At 41.0% G+C, this 18974-nt stretch overlaps 1 protein-coding gene across 2 annotated transcripts; it reads right to left on the reverse strand.

The window, feature by feature from the left end:
• Positions 1-369: 369 nt before the first annotated feature.
• On the reverse strand, positions 370-18690 carry LOC306989631 (uncharacterized protein). 2 transcript variants are annotated; one of them, XM_079595499.1, is made up of 11 exons: positions 17077-17131; positions 16333-16434; positions 15261-15374; positions 15038-15133; positions 11695-13847; positions 9168-9215; positions 9001-9048; positions 2205-2252; positions 1635-1706; positions 1435-1494; positions 370-1335 (listed from the first exon to the last, which is right to left on the reverse strand). In XM_079595499.1, exons 5-11 carry the CDS (start codon positions 13694-13696, stop codon positions 1121-1123), a joined length of 2493 nt encoding a protein of 830 aa, XP_079451625.1. In that variant the 5' UTR covers positions 13697-13847; positions 15038-15133; positions 15261-15374; positions 16333-16434; positions 17077-17131; the 3' UTR covers positions 370-1120. The 2 variants fall into 2 exon arrangements, with proteins under 2 accessions (XP_079451625.1, XP_079451624.1); XM_079595498.1 differs by lacking the exons at positions 16333-16434; positions 17077-17131 and adding an exon at positions 18589-18690.
• Positions 18691-18974: the final 284 nt, after the last annotated feature.

Below are 18974 nucleotides of genomic sequence, written 5' to 3' on the forward strand. Positions count from 1 at the left end.
GGGCGGGAGTTTCATGTATAGCGTAGCATAGAAGCGACTGTGAAATTGTTCTCAGCGTCACGGGTTGGCTTTGATGTGAGTGGTTGAAGTAACACATCAATAGATGACGGGCAAGTGGCTTATCCAATCTTATGGAAGGATTTTTTAATAAGGCCCAGCCTTCTGAAGCACTACTCCAATGGATCGATCCCAGATGAATGAGTGGAGCTAGGCGGAACGAAATTCATCTGGCGAGAGTCAGGTTAACATTTACATGGAAATGTGCTCCACGGTACCAAAGTCATTCTATAATTTGGGGTAGTCTTGGTTAAGATAAGGTTAGTGTCAGGAAAATTAACTCTGATAAAAAAAAAACACAACATAACATATACCAAGTAGCATCACTTGTTTTATTCAGTTAGAGGAACAGGAACTAATCAGTGCCTACAAATTGTTTGACGTAATGCTCCTGTGAACACAATAGTCTCATACACACTGATAAAACAATAAAAACAGATTTCAGTGTGTTAGTGTTATTTTGAACACAACAGGCTCTGTAGCAGTGTACCTACTCGATCGCAAGAGCTCTGAAAGGGTGTTCAAACAAATTCAAGAACTTTTATAAATGATTTGCATGAGGTAGACTGTGTACATTCAAACTGCCACAAAACAAAATGCAGTTTTTAAAGTGGTCAAAAATATGCCACACTTCAGGAAAATACAAATCAAATGTATTGTGAATACTGTAGATAATGGAACTGCCCTAATCCCGGTATCTTTAGAAATTGAAAATGTAAATGAATGTGCACGGTAGTGAACCTCTATACAGGTAGCTTTTTTTCTTTCTTCACAAAATCAAAACTAAAAAGCTGAATCACAGTTGGTTCACAAAATCAAACTATTTTGTTAGGCAGTGCCTAACAGCTTACAGTTGCTGCTCAAAATGTCCTTTGGAGGTCAGATCTCTTTGAGATCTCAGAGTAAAAATACTGAAAAAATATACATTCAATACAAATACAAAAAGCTCACTTTCCTTTACAAAATCAAAACATCAGATGAACACACTTGTGTTTAGAACTGTAATTCTATATTAATTCTATTTTCTCCTAAATAACAGATTTAACAGTGTAGTTTTTTATTCTCATTTCTTTTTCTTGAGAGCATCGATGCGATTTTTTACATAAAACTTAATAGCTTTCCAATCTCTATCTTTTAAATGAAGAGGCTCAGATTTCAGGCAGGTATCGCAATCATATTTCCCAGGCACACGGCATGTCTTTATGAAGTTCATCATATGTTTTTCAACTGCGTGAATTTCTTCAGCCTGCCACATTTTTCTCATGAACGGTCTGCGTACTACATGGGGGGAAAATACAGGCTTATAAATAAAGAAAAACATACCTTTTTACAGTATATTCTTTGTTGTCCTCCACCTAGATTGTCAGAAATAAATACCTTTACACGATCTGGTCCCCCTTTTTGTCTTGAGGTCTGTCTCTGTTTTACCTTTACTTCCTTCAAAATAAAATGAAATAATCAGATTCATTAGATGCAATAGTTACATAACAATGTTTAAGATTGTGTAAACTGTAGGCTTAATCTATTTCCAAGAACTTGATTCAGTTTATTTATCACAAACAGAAAAGCCACTATACCTTTCTTTGACTTGTTGCATGTGTACAGAGGTGATGCTGCCAGTGTCTGTTTCTTGAGAGGAGGACCATCACCTAAATTTGCCATAAAGACATTAATTAATGTCTTACCATGCTATGGGCATGAGACTGCCAGCTAGGCTAACTCTGACAAGTAACGCTGACAACAGCAAGATACTCTTCATCAAGTTTACCAGGGGGTGCCGTCAGGATTTGATTCCATAGAATGCACAAGAACCAACCCATTTTTATGCAACATTTAGCCTATACACCACCATAAAACTTTAATTAAACTTTACATATGTCAATCCATATCCATTGTTAAATGCCAAGAGGCACATTGGTGATAAAACACTTGACTTAGCAATGAAACTGTTGTTGTTATTGTTATTACTTTTTTGTCAGATTGTCATGGGGCGTCACAGTCTCCACATTGGTGTTCTTCAACTATATCACACTACAAGTTTGTTCATCATTCACAACATTCATATTTTGACACTGTGACAAGCAGATCATGCCAGTACCTGTCACTGTAGACAGGTAGTTTCATCCCACCAGTAATTAACAATTTACCTTCAGACTCATCATCTAATACACTGTGTCCACCATCCTCAACTTGCTCTGTAAATACATAAGGAGAAATTCTATATTATAAACTTATTTTCCGGACTATAAGTCACACTTTTTTCATAGTTTGGCTGGCAACTTATATATGAAAAAATATATAATTGAACATGTTTTTAAATGTTACTTCATATTAACTGACATGAACCCTACATGAAACATTACCGTCTACAGTCATGAGAGCGCTGGTTTAAAGGATAATTCCGGTATTTAGCACTTTGAGTCCCTTTTCTGGTTTGTTTTGGATGAACTAGAGTGGTAGACACCGAAATTTTGACCGATTGGTCCTGTCTCGACTTTTCTGACTCGTTTTGAATCGCCTTTACTGCTTCAGAGTGGCTGCCTACAGGCATGCAGAAACATGAATCTCTCCACGGAGAAATTTTCTGATGCTTTAGAGAGCAGGTGAGTACGGACCCAGACTAGGTCTCCCAGCAGGAGTTGTGCACCTCTCCTGTGGGTATTGTATTACCTGGCTTGTCTGGACTGACACGCCTCAACTCTTCTTGATTTGCTCATTCATTTGTTTTTGTCTCTCCAGGAGTGTGTATGGTGACTGTTGTGGCATAGGAGGTGAACCAATGAGTCTCTCCAGTGGGCCCTTCAGGGTCCTCCCGAGCACCAGCTCTGCAGGTGTTCGGCCCGTGGTCTCATGATAGGCAGCATTGATGGCGAAACTGAACTCCCTGATCCACTGGTCCCAGTTCTTATGTTGGTTCCCCACGTATGATGCAATCACCGTCTTGATTGACCGTTTGGACCACTCAGTGAGCTTGGCTTGGGGTCAGGTCTTGCAGAGGTTAGCCATTTCATGGCCAGTGAACTGTGGCCCCCGGTCAGAGACCAACTCCCGTGGGACACCAAAGCGGGTGAAGATTTCATCTTTCAAGATGAACACAATGTGGTGTGCCTTGCCATCTTTTAAAGGAAACATCTCCACCCATTTTGTGAAATAATCCACAAGGACGAGAAGGAAGGTGTTGCCCCTTTTGCTGCGGGGAAAGGGCCCCATGAGGTCCATGCCCAGCTTTTCCCAAGGATCCTCCACTGGAGTAGGCTGCATGAGGCCAGCCAGCTTCTGATTTTCAGCCTTGTAGACTTGGCAGATGGTACAGACCTTGATTTGATTCCAAACGTCTTTGCAAATGGATGGCCGCCAAGCTACCTCAAGGATCCTCAGGAGTGTTTTCAGCCTGCCCAGATGCCCACTCAGAGGATGATTGTGGAAGTAGGCCAGAAAGACAGGCACAAGAGACTTTGGGACAACCAGCTGATATTTATCCCTCACAGGAGACCGTCGATACAGGAGGCCTTGCAGCTTTGTGAAGCCCATCCTGTCAGACCTACTAAGGGTGTCTGCCTCTTTGGCCAAGTCTGTGACCTCTGAATCCTCTTCTTGTGCCTCCCTTATTTCAGACAGGGAGGAGGGCAGTTCAGAGGAATCGGACACATTCGCCACAGCACAGACTGCAGCTAAAGAGGGAGGTGTAACAGCTCGGAGCAGGGCATCAGGCACAATGTTATGGAGCCTGATGTTATGGAGCCAATGCAATGTTATCCTTTCCTGTATTGTACTCTAAATTGAAACTGCTGGAGCCGCAGGATCCAGCGAGTCAGGCAAGAGGAGGTTTTTGGACAATTGAAGACCCAGGTCAAGGCAGTATGGTCTGTGTGTATGGTGAACTCCGCCCCCTCAAGGTAGTGCCTCCACTTCTCAACAGCCCAGACGACTGCAAGACACTCCTTTTCAGAGGTGGAGTAATTGCACTCTGCACCACGCAACCCCCTGGATGCATAGGCGATCACCTTCTCCTCTTCAGCTGTTCTCTGCACCAGCACAGCCCCCAAACCCACATCGCTGGCATCCGTGGGGATTTCAAATGGCAGGGAGGTCTCAGGCTCCATGAGGATAGGTGCGTCCACCAGTGCCCTCTTCAGCTGATCAAAACTTTGCTGACATTCCTCTGACCAGACCCACTCTACATCCTTCCTCTTCAGCCGATTCAATGGAGCAGCCAGGTCTGCAAAATGGTGAATAAATTTGTGGTACCACCCCACAAGGCCTAAGAAACGCTGGAGGGTCTTGATGTTAGTGGGCGGTGGATACATGGTCACTGCCAGAGTCTTTTCTAGATCCACCTGCACACCCTTGTCCGAGACTACGTGGCCCAAGAACTTCAGCTCCTGCCGGAAAAAGGCACACTTCTTAAGGTGAAGTGTCAGTCCAGCTTTATGGAGCTTCCCTTGCTGGTCCACCTTTCCCCAGTACTTTTTAGATGAGGTGCAGTCTTTCTCCACCAGGGTACCAATCTGAACCAGCTGGTCCACGTTTGTGACAGTGCCCTGGAGACAGCCAGCTATTCGAGGGTTGCAGTTGTTCAGGATCTTGCGCACCAACTCAGTCTTTGTGATGTCTGGTTTACACCACAGACAAAGAGCACGATAGTCGTAAGCAAAATCCCCAGACACTGATCTGGCAACTGTACCATGTCCCGTAGCTTTTCTTCTGCCTTGGTGAGATAATCAGGAGGGAGGAAGGCATCCTTAAAGGCCTTCTTAAACTCAAGCCAGTTGTGCACATTGTTTTTCGCCACCAGCTATGTGCTGGCCCTTTAAGCGTGTTGGACAGGGCGCCTTTCAGCTCTGCATCAGACGATGGCCGCACTGCAAAAAATGTTTCGCAGCGATCAACAAAATGAAGAACATTGGCCACTTCCCTGGACCCACTAAAAGAAGGAAACTCCATCTGGATAGCCGGCCTGGAATAAACCACAGGAGGTCTGGGGGGTGGGTTGGCTACCTGAAGCACTCAAAGGAGGTGAGAGGCTTGTGCTTAGTGTAAAAGGCTGTGTAGGTGGCTGAGAGAGTGCTCCCGTGAATGGTGTCTAAAGCTGGGCACCTACCACATTATGCGCTGGTTGGCTTGGAATGAGCTCTTGAACATGAGTAGAGGGCTGCACAGCACTGTCAGAACTAGATGCCATGTCAGGAGTGGTCATGTTGGCGAGAAGGAGAAGTGATGCTACTGACAGACGGGGTCATAACAGGCCCTGCTGTGCTAAGAGAAGCATGTGTTTGTGTGAAGGCACTGGAGGAACTAGGTGCCAATGGAACACCATAGTAAACTTAAGCAGGAGTGGAGCGGCTATGAGGTGGAAGAATAGTAGCTCCAGTGTGTGGATAAGGCCTCGGGAGAGCAACAAGGCTGGTGCGCTTCAGCCGTTCAATTTCTGCTTTCCATTTTTCATCACGCCTCTGTAAGCACTCCACTCATTTTTCCTCAAACTGTTTCAGTGTTGTTATCATGCATTGCTCAAGTGCCTCAACACTTCGGTCCACATAACTCCTTATGCCTGCTTCTCTGTTTAAGGCACTATTAACAGAATCTCTGAAGTCAGTCTCAAGTGTATTTAATCTGTCCATGACTGAATCTAAGTCGGTGGTAATGGTTGTGAGAGCAGGAAGTGTGAGGTAAGATGTGTTTCCCTCATCTCCAATGCTTTGTTCATTCTCTTCTGGGTCTGATACGTAAAGTGAACTAATTAGTGATGTTACTTCCCCCACAGGAATTCTTCTAGTGACCCATGCATCTCCCCTTGGTTCATGGTGCAGTTCACTAGGCCCATGCCCTGATGCAGACCTATCTGTTTCCTGGTTGGAATTTAAAGACTATAGCGCAATCCTGGGAAAGACTTGAAGTTTTCCTTTAGTTTGGACTTTTAGTTTAATTTTGTGGACTGAGACAAAGGGGGGGGGGGGGGGGGATTCAAGTATTGTGTGGGTGCACGGAATAATTGGTGCATTGATAATATACCGCGCTAAGCGCATTATTCAATTTAACTGTTTGGTGCGTCTTTTCTTGTTTGTGTTCAGTGGTGTCTGATATTTGTTCATTGCTGTGTGCTTTATTAACGGCCGTACATCTGCTCTTATGCATATATGTTTGGTTAAGAAGGCAAAAAGTATGTGACAGGAAGTGTTTTGTTATTGTCGATTACTACTTAAATTCCCAAGAACCCCTTGTGCGTTTATAGTAACACAACTGTTTAAAAAGAACGTTAAAGGGCTGATTGTTACAGATGGTGATGCACTCAAGTCCACAAAGTCTGTCTCTGAGAAGAGACTTCGCCTGGAAGTGAGTAGTATCAAGGAGCTTGTCCAAACACCGAAAATTGAGCATGTTCTGTGGAACAACACAAAAGAACAACTTGCAGACTGCTTAACCAAAAAGGGGGCCTCACCTCAACAGTTACTGAAAGCACTGAGTGAGGGACACTGGAAACTTGACAAGAATATATAGATTAGAGTGTTTTTGTTGTACTCTTATTCATAACTACATGGTACTTGAATACTGTTAAAAGATAAATTGTTTTGCATTGTTATTACATTTATTGGAAAGCCTTAGGGTTTACATTTTTTTTTTTTTTTTAAGAAGAGAGTGAGTTTGTTAACTGAAATATAATATGTTGTATTTCCCATGAAATCACCTAGGGACTTTTATTGTGTAGAAAACACCTAGAGACTGTTATTGTGAGCGAGTGTGGATGACGGTGGTCATTAAAAGTTAGAGAACTTGACATTACATTACATTACATTTGGCTGACGCATTTTTAACCAAAGCGACTAACAACATGGTAACAGATTAAGTTTTAAAGCCATTCTTAACAATTTTAGGACCATTTAAAAACGGTATAAGTGCATCAGTGAGTGCTGTTTTTGACAGTGTGAGAGTGTCAGTTCAAGACGGCTGGTAGGTGCTGGTATCAGCAAGACTTGTTTTAAGTGGTGCTATGAGAGGAGATATTCTCTAAAGAGCTGGGTCTTCAGGAGTTTTTTTAAGATGGAGAGGGATGTCCCTGCCCTTGTAGGAACTGGCAGTGTGTTCCACCAACAAGGAACAACAGATGAGAAAAGTTTGGATTGGCCTGAGCAACCGGTGGTAGAGCTAGACGTCGTTCGTTTGAGGAGCGCAGCGGTCTGGAGGTAGCGTATGTCTGTATGAGGGCATTCAAGTAGGCGGGAGCAGAACCGGAGACTACTTTGTAGGCAAGGGTTAGAGCCTTGAATTTGATGCGGGCCGCCATAGGTAGCCAGTGTAGCTGGATGAGCAGTGGGGTAACATATGCCCTTTTGGGTTGGATGTAGACCAGGCGCACCACCGCGTTCTGAATCATCTGAAGGGGTTTCACTGTGCAGGCTGGGAGACCTGTCAGGAGGGCGTTGCAGTAGTCAAGTCTTGAGATCACTATTGCCTGAACCAGAAGTTGAGTAGCATCCTGAGTCAAGGAAGTCCTGATTTTCCTTATGGTGTAGAGTGCAAAACGGCATGACCGGGAGACTGAGGCAACATGATCTGAGAAGGTTAGTTGGTTGTCGAGCACAACTCCTAGATTTCTTGCAGTCCTGGTAGGTGAAACAGACAGGGAGTCAAATTTGATGTTGATGTCGTGGTGTATGGTAGGTTTAGCTGGGAGGACCAGCAGTTCAGTCTTTGAGAGGTTCAGCTGGAGGTGGTGTGCCTTCATCCATGTAGCTATGTCTGAGAGGCAATCCGAGATCCGTGCTGAAACCGAGGGGTCATCAGGTGGAAAGAACAGATAGAGCTGTGTGTCGTCTGCATAGCAGTGGTATGAGAAGCCATGCGAACGGATGATCTGTCCCAAGGAGGTGGTGTCGATAGCAAAAAGAAGGGGGCCCAGCACTGAGCCCTGGAGGACCCCTGTGGTGAGATAGTGAGGTGCAGATAGCTGACCAAGCCATGATGCGCTAAACGAGCATCCTGTGAGGTAGGATTCAAACCAGGAGAGAGCAGAACCGGAGATTCCCATGTTAGAGAGTATGGAGAGAAGGATGCGGTGATTAACCGTGTCAAAGGCAGCCGATAAGTCAAGCAGAATGAGTACTGATGACCGAGCGGTCGCCTTGGCTTCTTTTAAGGCTTCTGTTACAGAACCCAGATTGATTTGGATCCAGGAGGTTGTTCTGTGAAAGGAAGTCAGAGACCTGTCTGGAGACTGCTCGTTCAATGCCTTTTGATGGTTTGGATTGAATGGATTGAATAACATGAAACGCTGGTAAAGAATGACAACGCTGTCCCAGTCTTGCCAGCCAGTCAAGAGGATGAGGCACACTAGAATCAACAATTGAGAAGACCAGCCATGGAAGGGATCAAGAGATTGGAAGAGAAGATAACATCAATGCTGCACAGTCAGAGACCAAGCATGAAACGGTGAAACAGAATGTCCAGAATAGCAGATTGTAATTGGATTGGAGAACAAAAGTAATACTGCCGAGGATGGAGACCTGAATGAACCCTGTGACTGTGACTACTTGTGAATGAAAATAAATAGCCTAGCAGCCTACTTTGCTGCTGAGGATGATCTGTTAACCAAGTAAGCAATCGGAACATAAATTGTTTGTGCAACGAAGATTCTAGTGCTACACAGACTCGCGTAAGAGAGAGAAAATAGTCAGAAAATAGTCATCATTGAAGGCCTAACCACTGAACTCACAGACCGCCAATGACATATATACACTCTTTTGATCCCGTGAGGGAAATATATACAGATATGTTTTTTCCCTGTTCATGACGCATTTTTTGACTGATGCAACTTATAGTCCAGAAAAACGGTAATTAAGCAGAGATTTGTCTCATTTAACATTCAATTCAATTCAATTCAATTCAATTTAACATGGAAGGAGCACATAAAATGTAGTTTCATCCCACCAGTCATAAATCATCTACCTTCAGACTCATCATCCAATGCACTGTGTCCACCATCCTGAACTTGCTCTATAAATACATTAGGGGAAATTATATTATAAACTTAATTAACCACAGTTTTATGTTATTTAACATTCAATTCAATTTAACATAAAAGGAGCACATAAAATAAATAAATAAGTCTCTACCTCCAGAGTTATCATGTAGCTCACTCTGTCCGTCATCCTCAACTCTTTCTGTAAAGGAGTAACAGAAAATGATCAATGTTAATAAACTTATTTAATAAACAAATTAAATCGAGCAGTCTTACATCTATAGCTGAGATCACAACGTATATCTTTAAAGAGGCAATGAGCCCTTCACGTTTCTAGACAATGAGCAACAGGCCTATCTTCTCATAACTTAAAGGTCCCATGACATGGGGTTATTATATTATTTTATAATGTTTCCTGGGTTGCCCTTATAATGTTAGTATGTTTTTTAGATAAAAAATAGTCATAATTTAGAAACAAAAGGCATTTTTCCTAGCCCAGTTTTAGCCTCTGATTTGAACGCTCTGTTTGAAGGGGCGTGTCTGTGTGAGACTTCGGTGTAACCGGCCACTGCTGTGATTGGCTGACATGCTTGCATATGAAATAGCTACTTATTACATGTGAAACTCTCTCGAATACTTTTACTATTACAGCTATCGAGATTAACAAATCGTCAGAAGTTTTTAAAGTATTTAGATCTATTCCCATCACATAAAATGTTGCCGTGATGAGCATTGCGCAAGCAGATGAGTCTGTTATTGATCGCGAGAATGAAGATCTTATCATTGCAACGCAGTTTCTGCACTCTCTGCTTTTACCAATGCAAACACGAGGATGCAAATACAGTAAGAGCGATCATGTGCAGTGTAACGTGCGTCATTGATTTCATAACGAGTTTGGCTAGTGTCCAGATAAACTCGATCGCGCTGTGTCCATGAGAAAATGAGCTAGGAAGTATAGGAACGCGTGCGCGCGATTCCTACAAAGATTGTTCTTTGATCGCTTTCTGTATATAATTTATTCACAATTTAAATACGATTATTTTCATCCTACTAAAAGAAACGATGTGAAGTTTATATTTTAGTCACTGGCTTGACTTACTGAGGCATAAACAGCTGTATTGAACGATTTGAGAGAAAGATTACCTGTCTGAACTTGAACAATTACACATCAGAAAGTGACGTGTTGCTTGGTAGCTCGATCGATTTATTTTCAGACGTTCGTCGAAGCCACCTCTATGACCCAAGTTGAGGAAACAGTCGTCGGTGAAATGTTTGCCGCAGACATGCAAAACTTTGGGGAGTTGTGTCGGCGCATTTCCAGAGAAAATGAAATGAATCCACTGGTTCTTCTGGGGCTTGGATGAAGGAACTAAAAAAAGGCTTCGGTGTTCATTTGTACATCCAATTATTGAGCAATTATTATGCTTCACTCGCTCAAAAGCCATGATATCTCCCGTAGACAAACTAAAATCGCGCGCACGCGTTCCTACTTCCTAGCTCATTTTCTCATGCGGGAAATATTCTCTGGGCGGGCAAAGCAGAGAAAGGGGAGGTAACATTTCCTCCGTATGACGTCATACGGAGGAGATTCAAGATCAGCCCGATTGAGATTCCACTTTCTCAAAGGCAGAGAAAGATAGCAAAAGCTCGATTTACACCGATTGAAATTTCTAGAAATTTGGGGACCATATAAAGGCTAGGGGAACTCATATTAATGTTAAAAAACCTCAAAAAGTGAAAATTTCATGTCATGGGACCTTTAAGAATCAGTTCACATATGGCCACTGATTTGTATGTCACTACTAGACCACTGTTAAGTAACAGACACAGAACATGCTACAAAACCCCAAACTGTCTTTGGAAATCAAAAATTGAATTCATGTTATGAATTAGTACAGATCTGTTGCAAAAACGTTTTTGGTAACAATTTACTTGACGGGTGAGTTCATAACACATTCATAGCAGCTGTCATAGACTGTACATAAAGCATTCATGACAGTTTCATGAGACATTACTCAACATTCATACCAAACCTTTCATGAATGTGGAAGACAGAGCGACGACAACTTGTCAAAATAAAAGTCCAACAATCGCAAAGCAGCATTGCCGTTTTTTTTCTCAAACCTTTTACCCAATCACGTCACATGTGAGTCAATGGGCTACTCCAGTGCCAAAAAGACAGAACATGGTCAGGCAAATAATTTTTGTTTCATAAAATGTTTTGTTTTATGATGTAACCTTTGCAGATGATCTCATCTTTTGCTACTGGGAATGTCCAACCGTTCCAGGTTACATAAATACGGGTCAGCTGAATGTAGGCTAGTTTACCTCCCAGTGTTAAACTCAGTGATTACAAATACTTCACAACTTAGTAAAGTGACATTCGATGTAGATTTCATAAAATATTCATGAAATATTTACAAAGGCTGGAGAGATTAAATTAATGGTATCCAGGTTACACAAATATGGGTCAGCTGAATGTATGCTAGTTTACCTTTGAGATTGTTGGACTTTTAGTTTGACAAGTTGTCGTCGTTCTGTCTTCCACATTCATAAAAGGTTTGGTATGAATGTTGAGTCATGTCTCATGAAACAGTCATGAATGCTTTATGTGCAGTTTATGACAGCTGCTATGAATGAACTCACCCGTCAAGTAGTGTCACCACGTTTTTGAATCTTACCATCTGGATCAATGTTAATGTCTTCCAAGCTTTTCCCTTTGAACTCACAGAGACGTCCTGTCTCAAGGGCCATAAGGACCTTGCTAATCTTTGCGAGCTGCAAGGTCCCCTCTGGAAGCCTGTAAAACTGCCTATGAATACGTATGTCGTGTCCTAAAAAATCGGCCAATTGGTCTAGTTCTGTGTTTGACAGGTTCAAAACCTTAGAAAGTGTGCCAATATGCTTGCGCAATTTAGTAGAGGAGATATTCTCTGGATGTTTAGCTCCACAGGAGTGGGCAAAATGATTGATGTACTCTGAGCCCCGAAAGTATGTCATAGCACATGGACGTGAGAAGAGGTATGGATTGTCTTTCTCCACCCCACATTCGTCTCTCTTTTCCACCAGAAGTTCCAGTGACTGTACCATGTCTGGAGTCAACAAAACGGGCACTTTCCGGCCTCGCTTCCCTCGTATTTCCACTCTTTGGAAGTGTTTACATAGTTTTTGTTCCAGTTCTGAAAGTGCTGCATTAAGATCATCATTTGGTTTTGACCTGTCTCTCTGAGAAAAACTGGAGAGCTGCATCTTGGAAACCTCTCCTTCTCGTCGACGATTAAAAAGTATTACTTTTGCAAGTGTGACCTGAGCAAGCTTTGACCAGTTAGTTGTAGACGATTCTAATGATAAGCCATCACGGTACTCTTTCTCCTTCTCATCCAGATACGAATGCAGTTTTTTAACATCCTCTGTGAGAGGAAGCAATAGTGGTGTATTCCATCTACCTTCCTCCAGTGTTCTGTGGGCTGATGATGAAACCAGTTCATTCCATTTGGCATAATATACCTGACGGAAATTTCTGGCTTCGGTAGCAGTCTCTGCATCACCATTAACCAAGGCTTTACTTTCCAAAAGTTCTGAAATTTTAGCCAAACTTTGTCCCAATTTTAGCGGAAGAGTTGGGATTTTGTATGTATTACTTTCCTGATTATATCCACTAACATGTTTTACAGCTAAGACAGTCTGCATAAAGGTGGTTGGTGTCATCATTTCCGAAATGCTCCTTAGAGATGTGACCTCTCTTGCACTGAGTATAAGTCTACCCAATTCTCTCATTTTTTGTCGAATGTGTTCATGCTTTGCCCTATCACTGCCTAATCTGTTGTACAGGTGCTGTCCATTTTCCATTATCAACTCATCACCTTTAACTGCAAGTGAAACTCTGTCTTGATTCATGTGGCCTATTAGTTTCCACAGGTCATTAGTTATACAAGTAGGAGCAGGTGTCAAAGAACATAAAGAAAGAACTCTGTTCTTCCCTGGTTTGGGCTTGACATCGGGTGGTTTGAAACCACATGTCTTCACATGTCGCCATAATACTTTTCTGGTGAAAAGGCCGAAGCAGAAGGAACAGTGGACAAATTCTTTGCCGTTAGCTTCTTCATTTGGTCTTTTACAAGCAACAAGACTTCCTTTCCCTGTTTGCATAACTTCCGTGTTGTGCACCCAATTACCTTTTTTCCGCAGGTACTCAAGCTGCATGCGTCTGTCTTTTGAATTTTTTGGATAGCTCACAGCCCTTGCCACCTCGATTTCATTTTGATGCTTCCGTTCTAAATGCTTGGATATTTTTGTAAAAGTTTTTTTACAGAACAAGCAGTGCTGCTTTTTATCATACAGTCTTTTTTTGTCACATTTTTTGACGACAGCTGAGACAAATACTTGTATATTGTCCTCTCTCTCTGAATTTTGGGGTGTATTCTTCTGTTTGTTTATATCAGAGTGTGCCATACTCTCCTCTCTGTTTATGCAATGTGTCTCACTCCCCTCTTCTCCATCATGTGTCATCCTCTCTTTTCCTGATATTCTCTTTTTGTTTGTGTGACTTTGACAGATTGCTATTTCACAGCTACTTTCTGAACTTTCATCACTACTTTTAGGAACATATTCTTCTTCACTGTCAGGGCAGGAGTCATCAGTATCAAATAGATCATTTGTTATGGGTGGGATGTCAGTTGTCATCTTAAAATAAAACAGATAAAACAAAATTATTCTTAGGTTTGTAGTGTGGCTGACACATAAAATGAGGGTAATTTCTTTATGTTTTTACAACAATGCTTTTTGTTCTTCTCAGTTTAGGGACATAATCTTCATCATATGATCTTTCTGTATTCTAAAAAACAAAATGTTAAGTTGTAATCTCCCTTCCTTAAAATAAGAGATTGTATACCATAAAACTTCAAATAACAGTCCCAAATAGACGCCTGTGTCTTTTAAACGCCTGGTGTGGCTACAGGTTTGGGTTAAAGGCCGGTCTGAAATAGAGGCCAGGGCCCACTTCCCCGAAAGCATCTTAAGCCTAAGAGCGTCGTAAAGTCCCTCTTACGAACGTCTTAAGATTTGCCGACTGTTTCCCGAAACCATCGTAGCTTAAGAGCATCGTGAAAACACTCGTAGATCTACGAGTGCTCCAGAGTACTCGTTACCGGCTAAGAGCGTCTTAACAGTACTTCTCACTGAGGTCACCAACAGGACATACAGAGGAACTACAACTTAGAATACATAATCCAATTTACGTTCCCAATCTTTATTGTGTTTACTTGTGATGAATCAAATTTTAGCGCGCAAAACAGCATAGCCTACATTTAATGGTCATAAAATGTGATGAAAAGCGGACAAAAATGCAATCAAGTTATGAAACGAGACGTTGCCAGAATAGTTTGACATTATCTTTGCTAAGTGAATATTTTATTAGGCCTATGAGGTAAAAAGCAGAGAAAGCAACATGTGGTTTAGTCTGTAGCCTACTGCATCAAAATCTAAGCCTACACATTTCCTCTCTTTCTTACTCGACTTCTTTCTTATCTTCAAACGTGTTCTTAAGTGGCACCGCGAAAAATTATTGCATGGTGCAACAATCTAATCTTAAAATAATTACAATTATTTATGTCTCTGTGTGGTATATAACCTACTTGGGATCCTTACATGCAGATGTCAAAGTGTTTCTATTTTCGTATTGATGTGAATTAATGTGTAGATCAGAAGTTTAAATGGTAGGCCTATAGCTGTGACGTGCAGTCACCTGACATCACCGTCAAATCAGAGGATATTTCAGAACTATTAACGTGGACAGCTCCCCTTAAGAGCAGTGCATGCGCGTTCACGCTACGAGCATGTTCGGGAAACAGTCGGAAAAACCAAACAAACGATCGTAAGATGAATCGTAGAAAACCCTCTTAAGAGCGTGTCGGTTAGGAAGGTAGGTAGGTTTAATACCACATTAAGGTAAAATACAAATATATCCTAAAGAAGTCAGAAAGTACTAACCAAGTGCACAAATCTAGTATACGCTTGGTTCCTTACCTGCAGATCTGTCTGGGTGAACTCAAGTACAGCAGGATGTGCTGCATTGACTGTGCTGGAGTCATCACTTGCATTACAGAACTCAAAAGCATCACTCTGGACATGAAAACAAGCACACATATGTTAACATACAAAGGCAAACAAATACGATCACTATAGACTGTCACAAAAAGAGAAGCTGAATAAATGACAGTATATAAGTCATTAAAAGTAAATGCATTACCTTGTGACAGATTTCATCTTCAATAATCTGGTGAGAGCAACTGACATGATCCGTGTCACTGGTTTCTTCTTCAGAGCTTGAGTACTCAACCAACTTAAGTTGGATTTGTTGAACCTAGGAAATCAGATGCTAAATTAATCTACTAAATTGTATAACAATAGGTGAGGGAAATTTGGTTCACTCAGCACACGGTGAACACACACTAATCCCAGCGCAGTGAGCTGCCTACAACAACTGCGGCGCTCGGGGAGCAGTGAGGGGTTAGGTGCCTTGCTCAAGGGCACTTCAGCCGTGCCTAATGGTCGGGGATCGATTGGGTCAACCCCACGGTAACAAGTCCAAAACGCTAACCAGTAGGCCACAGCTGCCCCCTCAAAGAAACGCTGCGAGCAGGGAGTATAAATATAATTTACAAGAGTAAGAACAAGCAAGAACAAGAGAACAAACATAATTAAGTGAAGGATGAACATGTTTGTAGCAACACTTTGATATATAGACCTATTGTAATACATGTGTAAAAGAATTTAAAAGCAATAGTCTATACCTAAAGTAAGAGGTGGTCACCTTTGTAAATATAACCCACGGTTGACATCATCTAATATCACTACTAACCATTACAATCACACTTGACTGTGGTATATGTTATGTGTGGGGAGCGATTCCATAGTTGTCTGAAGTCAACTTTACACACACAGTCAGTCAACCGTGTGGGGTACATATTATAATATTAACAGCAGTTCCATGGTGACAACTTCACACACACAGTCAGTCAACCGTGTGGGGTACATATATAACATTAGCTAAAAAAATGTAAACTTTTGCATTGAAATCAACATCACATAGGCTTCTACCCTATTTGAAGTTCACCATCTTCTCCTACATTTGATCATCTAGCCTGGGGAATAAAATATGTCTAAATAACACTGTACCTAAGTTAACCTTAGCTCACTGACCAACACTTAATTCATAAATAAATAAACCTTAGGTCAATTTGTGATGGCACATTATCCGCAACAGAACAGTTCAATTCTATTTCCAAAGGAGAATAAAGACAATACACTGATTTAGTTACCTTCAGATATGTTCGAGGGAATTCAACCACAGCAGGATGTGCTACAATGATTGTGTTGGGGTCCTCTCCTTGATATGCGCTCTCAACATCAACAACATCATCCTAAACAAGAGTACAAACATAATTAAGTGAAGGGTGAACATGTTTGTAGCAACACTTTGATATATAGACCTATTGTAATACATGTGTAAAAGAATTTAAAAGCAACAGTCTATATCTAAAGTAAGAGGTGGTCACCTTTGTAAATATAACCCGCGATTGACATCATCTAATATCATTTCTAACTATTACAATCACACTTGACTGTGGTATATGTTATGTGTGGGGACCGATTCCATAGTTGTCTGAAGTCAACTTTACACACACAGTCAGTCAACCGTGTGGGGTACATATTTTAATATTAACAGCAGTTCTCGGTGACAACTTCACACACACAGTCAGTCAACCGTGTGGGGTACATATATAACATTAGCTAAAAAAATGTAAACTTTTGCATTGAAATCAACATCACATAGGCTTCTACCCTATTTGAAGTTCACCATCTTCTCCTACATTTGATCATCTAGCCTGGGGAATAAAATATGTCTAAATAACACTGTACCTAAGTTAACCTTAGCTCACTGACCAACACTTAATTCATAAATAAATAAACCTTAGGTCAATTTGTGATGGCACATTATCTGCAACAGAACAGTTCAATTCTATTTCCAAAGGAGAATAAAGACAATACACTGATTTAGTTACCTTCAGATATGTTCGAGGGAATTCAACCACAGCAGGATGTGCTACAATGATTGTGTTGGGGTCCTCTCCTTGATATGTGCTCTCAACATCAACAACATCATCCTAAACAAGAGTACAAACATAATTAAGTGAAGGGTGAACATGTTTGTAGCAACACTTTGATATATAGACCTATTGTAATACATGTGTAAAAGAATTTAAAAGCAACAGTCTATATCTAAAGTAAGAGGTGGTCACCTTTGTAAATATAACCCACGATTGACATCATCTAATATCACTACTAACCATTACAATCACACTTGACTGTGGTATATGTTATGTGTGGGGACCGATTCCATAGTTGTCTGAAGTCAACTTTACACACACAGTCAGTCAACCGTGTGGGGTACATATTTTAATATTAACAGCAGTTCCATGGTGACAACTTCACACACACAGTCAGTCAACCGTGTGGGGTACATATATAACATTAGCTAAAAAAAATTAAACTTTTGCATTGAAATCAACACTGCATAGGCTTCTACCCTATTTGAAGTTCACCATCTTCTCCTACATTTGATCATCTAGCCTGGGGAATAAAATATGTCTAAATAACACCGTACCTAAGATAACCTTAGCTCACTGACCAACACTTAATTCATAAATAAATAAACCTTAGGTCAATTTGTGATGGCACATTATCCGCAACAGAACAGTTCAATTCTATTTCCAAAGGAGAATAAAGACAATACACTGATTTAGTTACCTTCAGATCTGTTCGAGGGAATTCAACCACAGCAGGATGTGCTACAATGATTGTGTTGGGGTCCTCTCCTTGATATGTGCTCTCAACATCAACAACATCATCCTAAACAAGAGTACAAACATAATTAAGTGAAGGGTGAACATGTTTGTAGCAACACTTTGATATATAGACCTATTGTAATTGATATATAGACCTATTGTAATACATGTGTAAAATAATTTAAAATCAATAGTCTATACCTAAAGTAAGAGGTGGTCACCTTTGTAAATATAACCCACGATTGACATCATCTAATATCATTTCTAACTATTACAATCACACTTGACTGTGGTATATGTTATGTGTGGGGACCGATTCCATAGTTGTCTGAAGTCAACTTTACACACACAGTCAGTCAACCGTGTGGGGTACATATTTTAATATTAACAGCAGTTCCATGGTGACAACTTCACACACACAGTCAGTCAACCGTGTGGGGTACATATATAAAATTAGCTAAAAAAATGTCAACTTTTGCATTGAAATCAACACCACATAGGCTTCTACCCTATTTGAAGTTCACCATCTTCTCCTACATTTGATCATCTAGCCTGGGGAATAAAATATGTCTAAATAACACTGTACCTAAGATAACCTTAGCTCACTGACCAACACTTAATTCATAAATAAATAAACCTAAGGTCAATTTGTGATGGCACATTATCCGCAACAGAACAGTTCAATTCTATTTCCAAAGGAGAATAAAGACAATACACTGATTTAGTTACCTTCAGATATGTTTGAGGGAATTCAACCACAGCAGGATGTGCTACAATGATTGTGTTGGGGTCCTCTCCTTGATATGCGCTCTCAACATCAACAACATCATCCTAAACAAGAGTACAAACATAATTAAGTGAAGGGTGAACATGTTCGTAGCAACACTTTGATATATAGACCTATTGTAATACATGTGTAAAAGAATTTAAAAGCAACAGTCTATATCTAAAGTAAGAGGTGGTCACCTTTGTAAATATAACCCACGATTGACATCATCTAATATCATTTCTAACTATTACAATCACACTTGACTGTGGTATATGTTATGTGTGGAGACCGATTCCATAGTTGTCTGAAGTCAACTTTACACACACAGTCAGTCAACCGTGTGGGG

The sequence above is a fragment of the Phoxinus phoxinus genome (genome assembly GCF_949152265.1).
Source record: "Phoxinus phoxinus genome assembly, chromosome: 2".
NCBI lineage: Eukaryota > Metazoa > Chordata > Actinopteri > Cypriniformes > Leuciscidae > Phoxinus > Phoxinus phoxinus.

Bases quoted from the DNA above. Each gene is read 5' to 3' on its own strand.
- LOC306989631 (XM_079595498.1), bottom strand. From the start codon at position 13,696: ATGACAACTGACATCCCACCCATAACAAATGATCTATTTGATACTGAT. The intron at 9,216-11,694 runs GTAAGATTCAAA...ACTCCTTTACAG, and splicing joins CATTAACATTGATCCAGATG to AAAGAGTTGAGGATGACGGA. The intron at 1,495-1,634 runs GTATAGTGGCTT...TTTATTTTGAAG, and splicing joins ATGCAACAAGTCAAAGAAAG to GAAGTAAAGGTAAAACAGAG.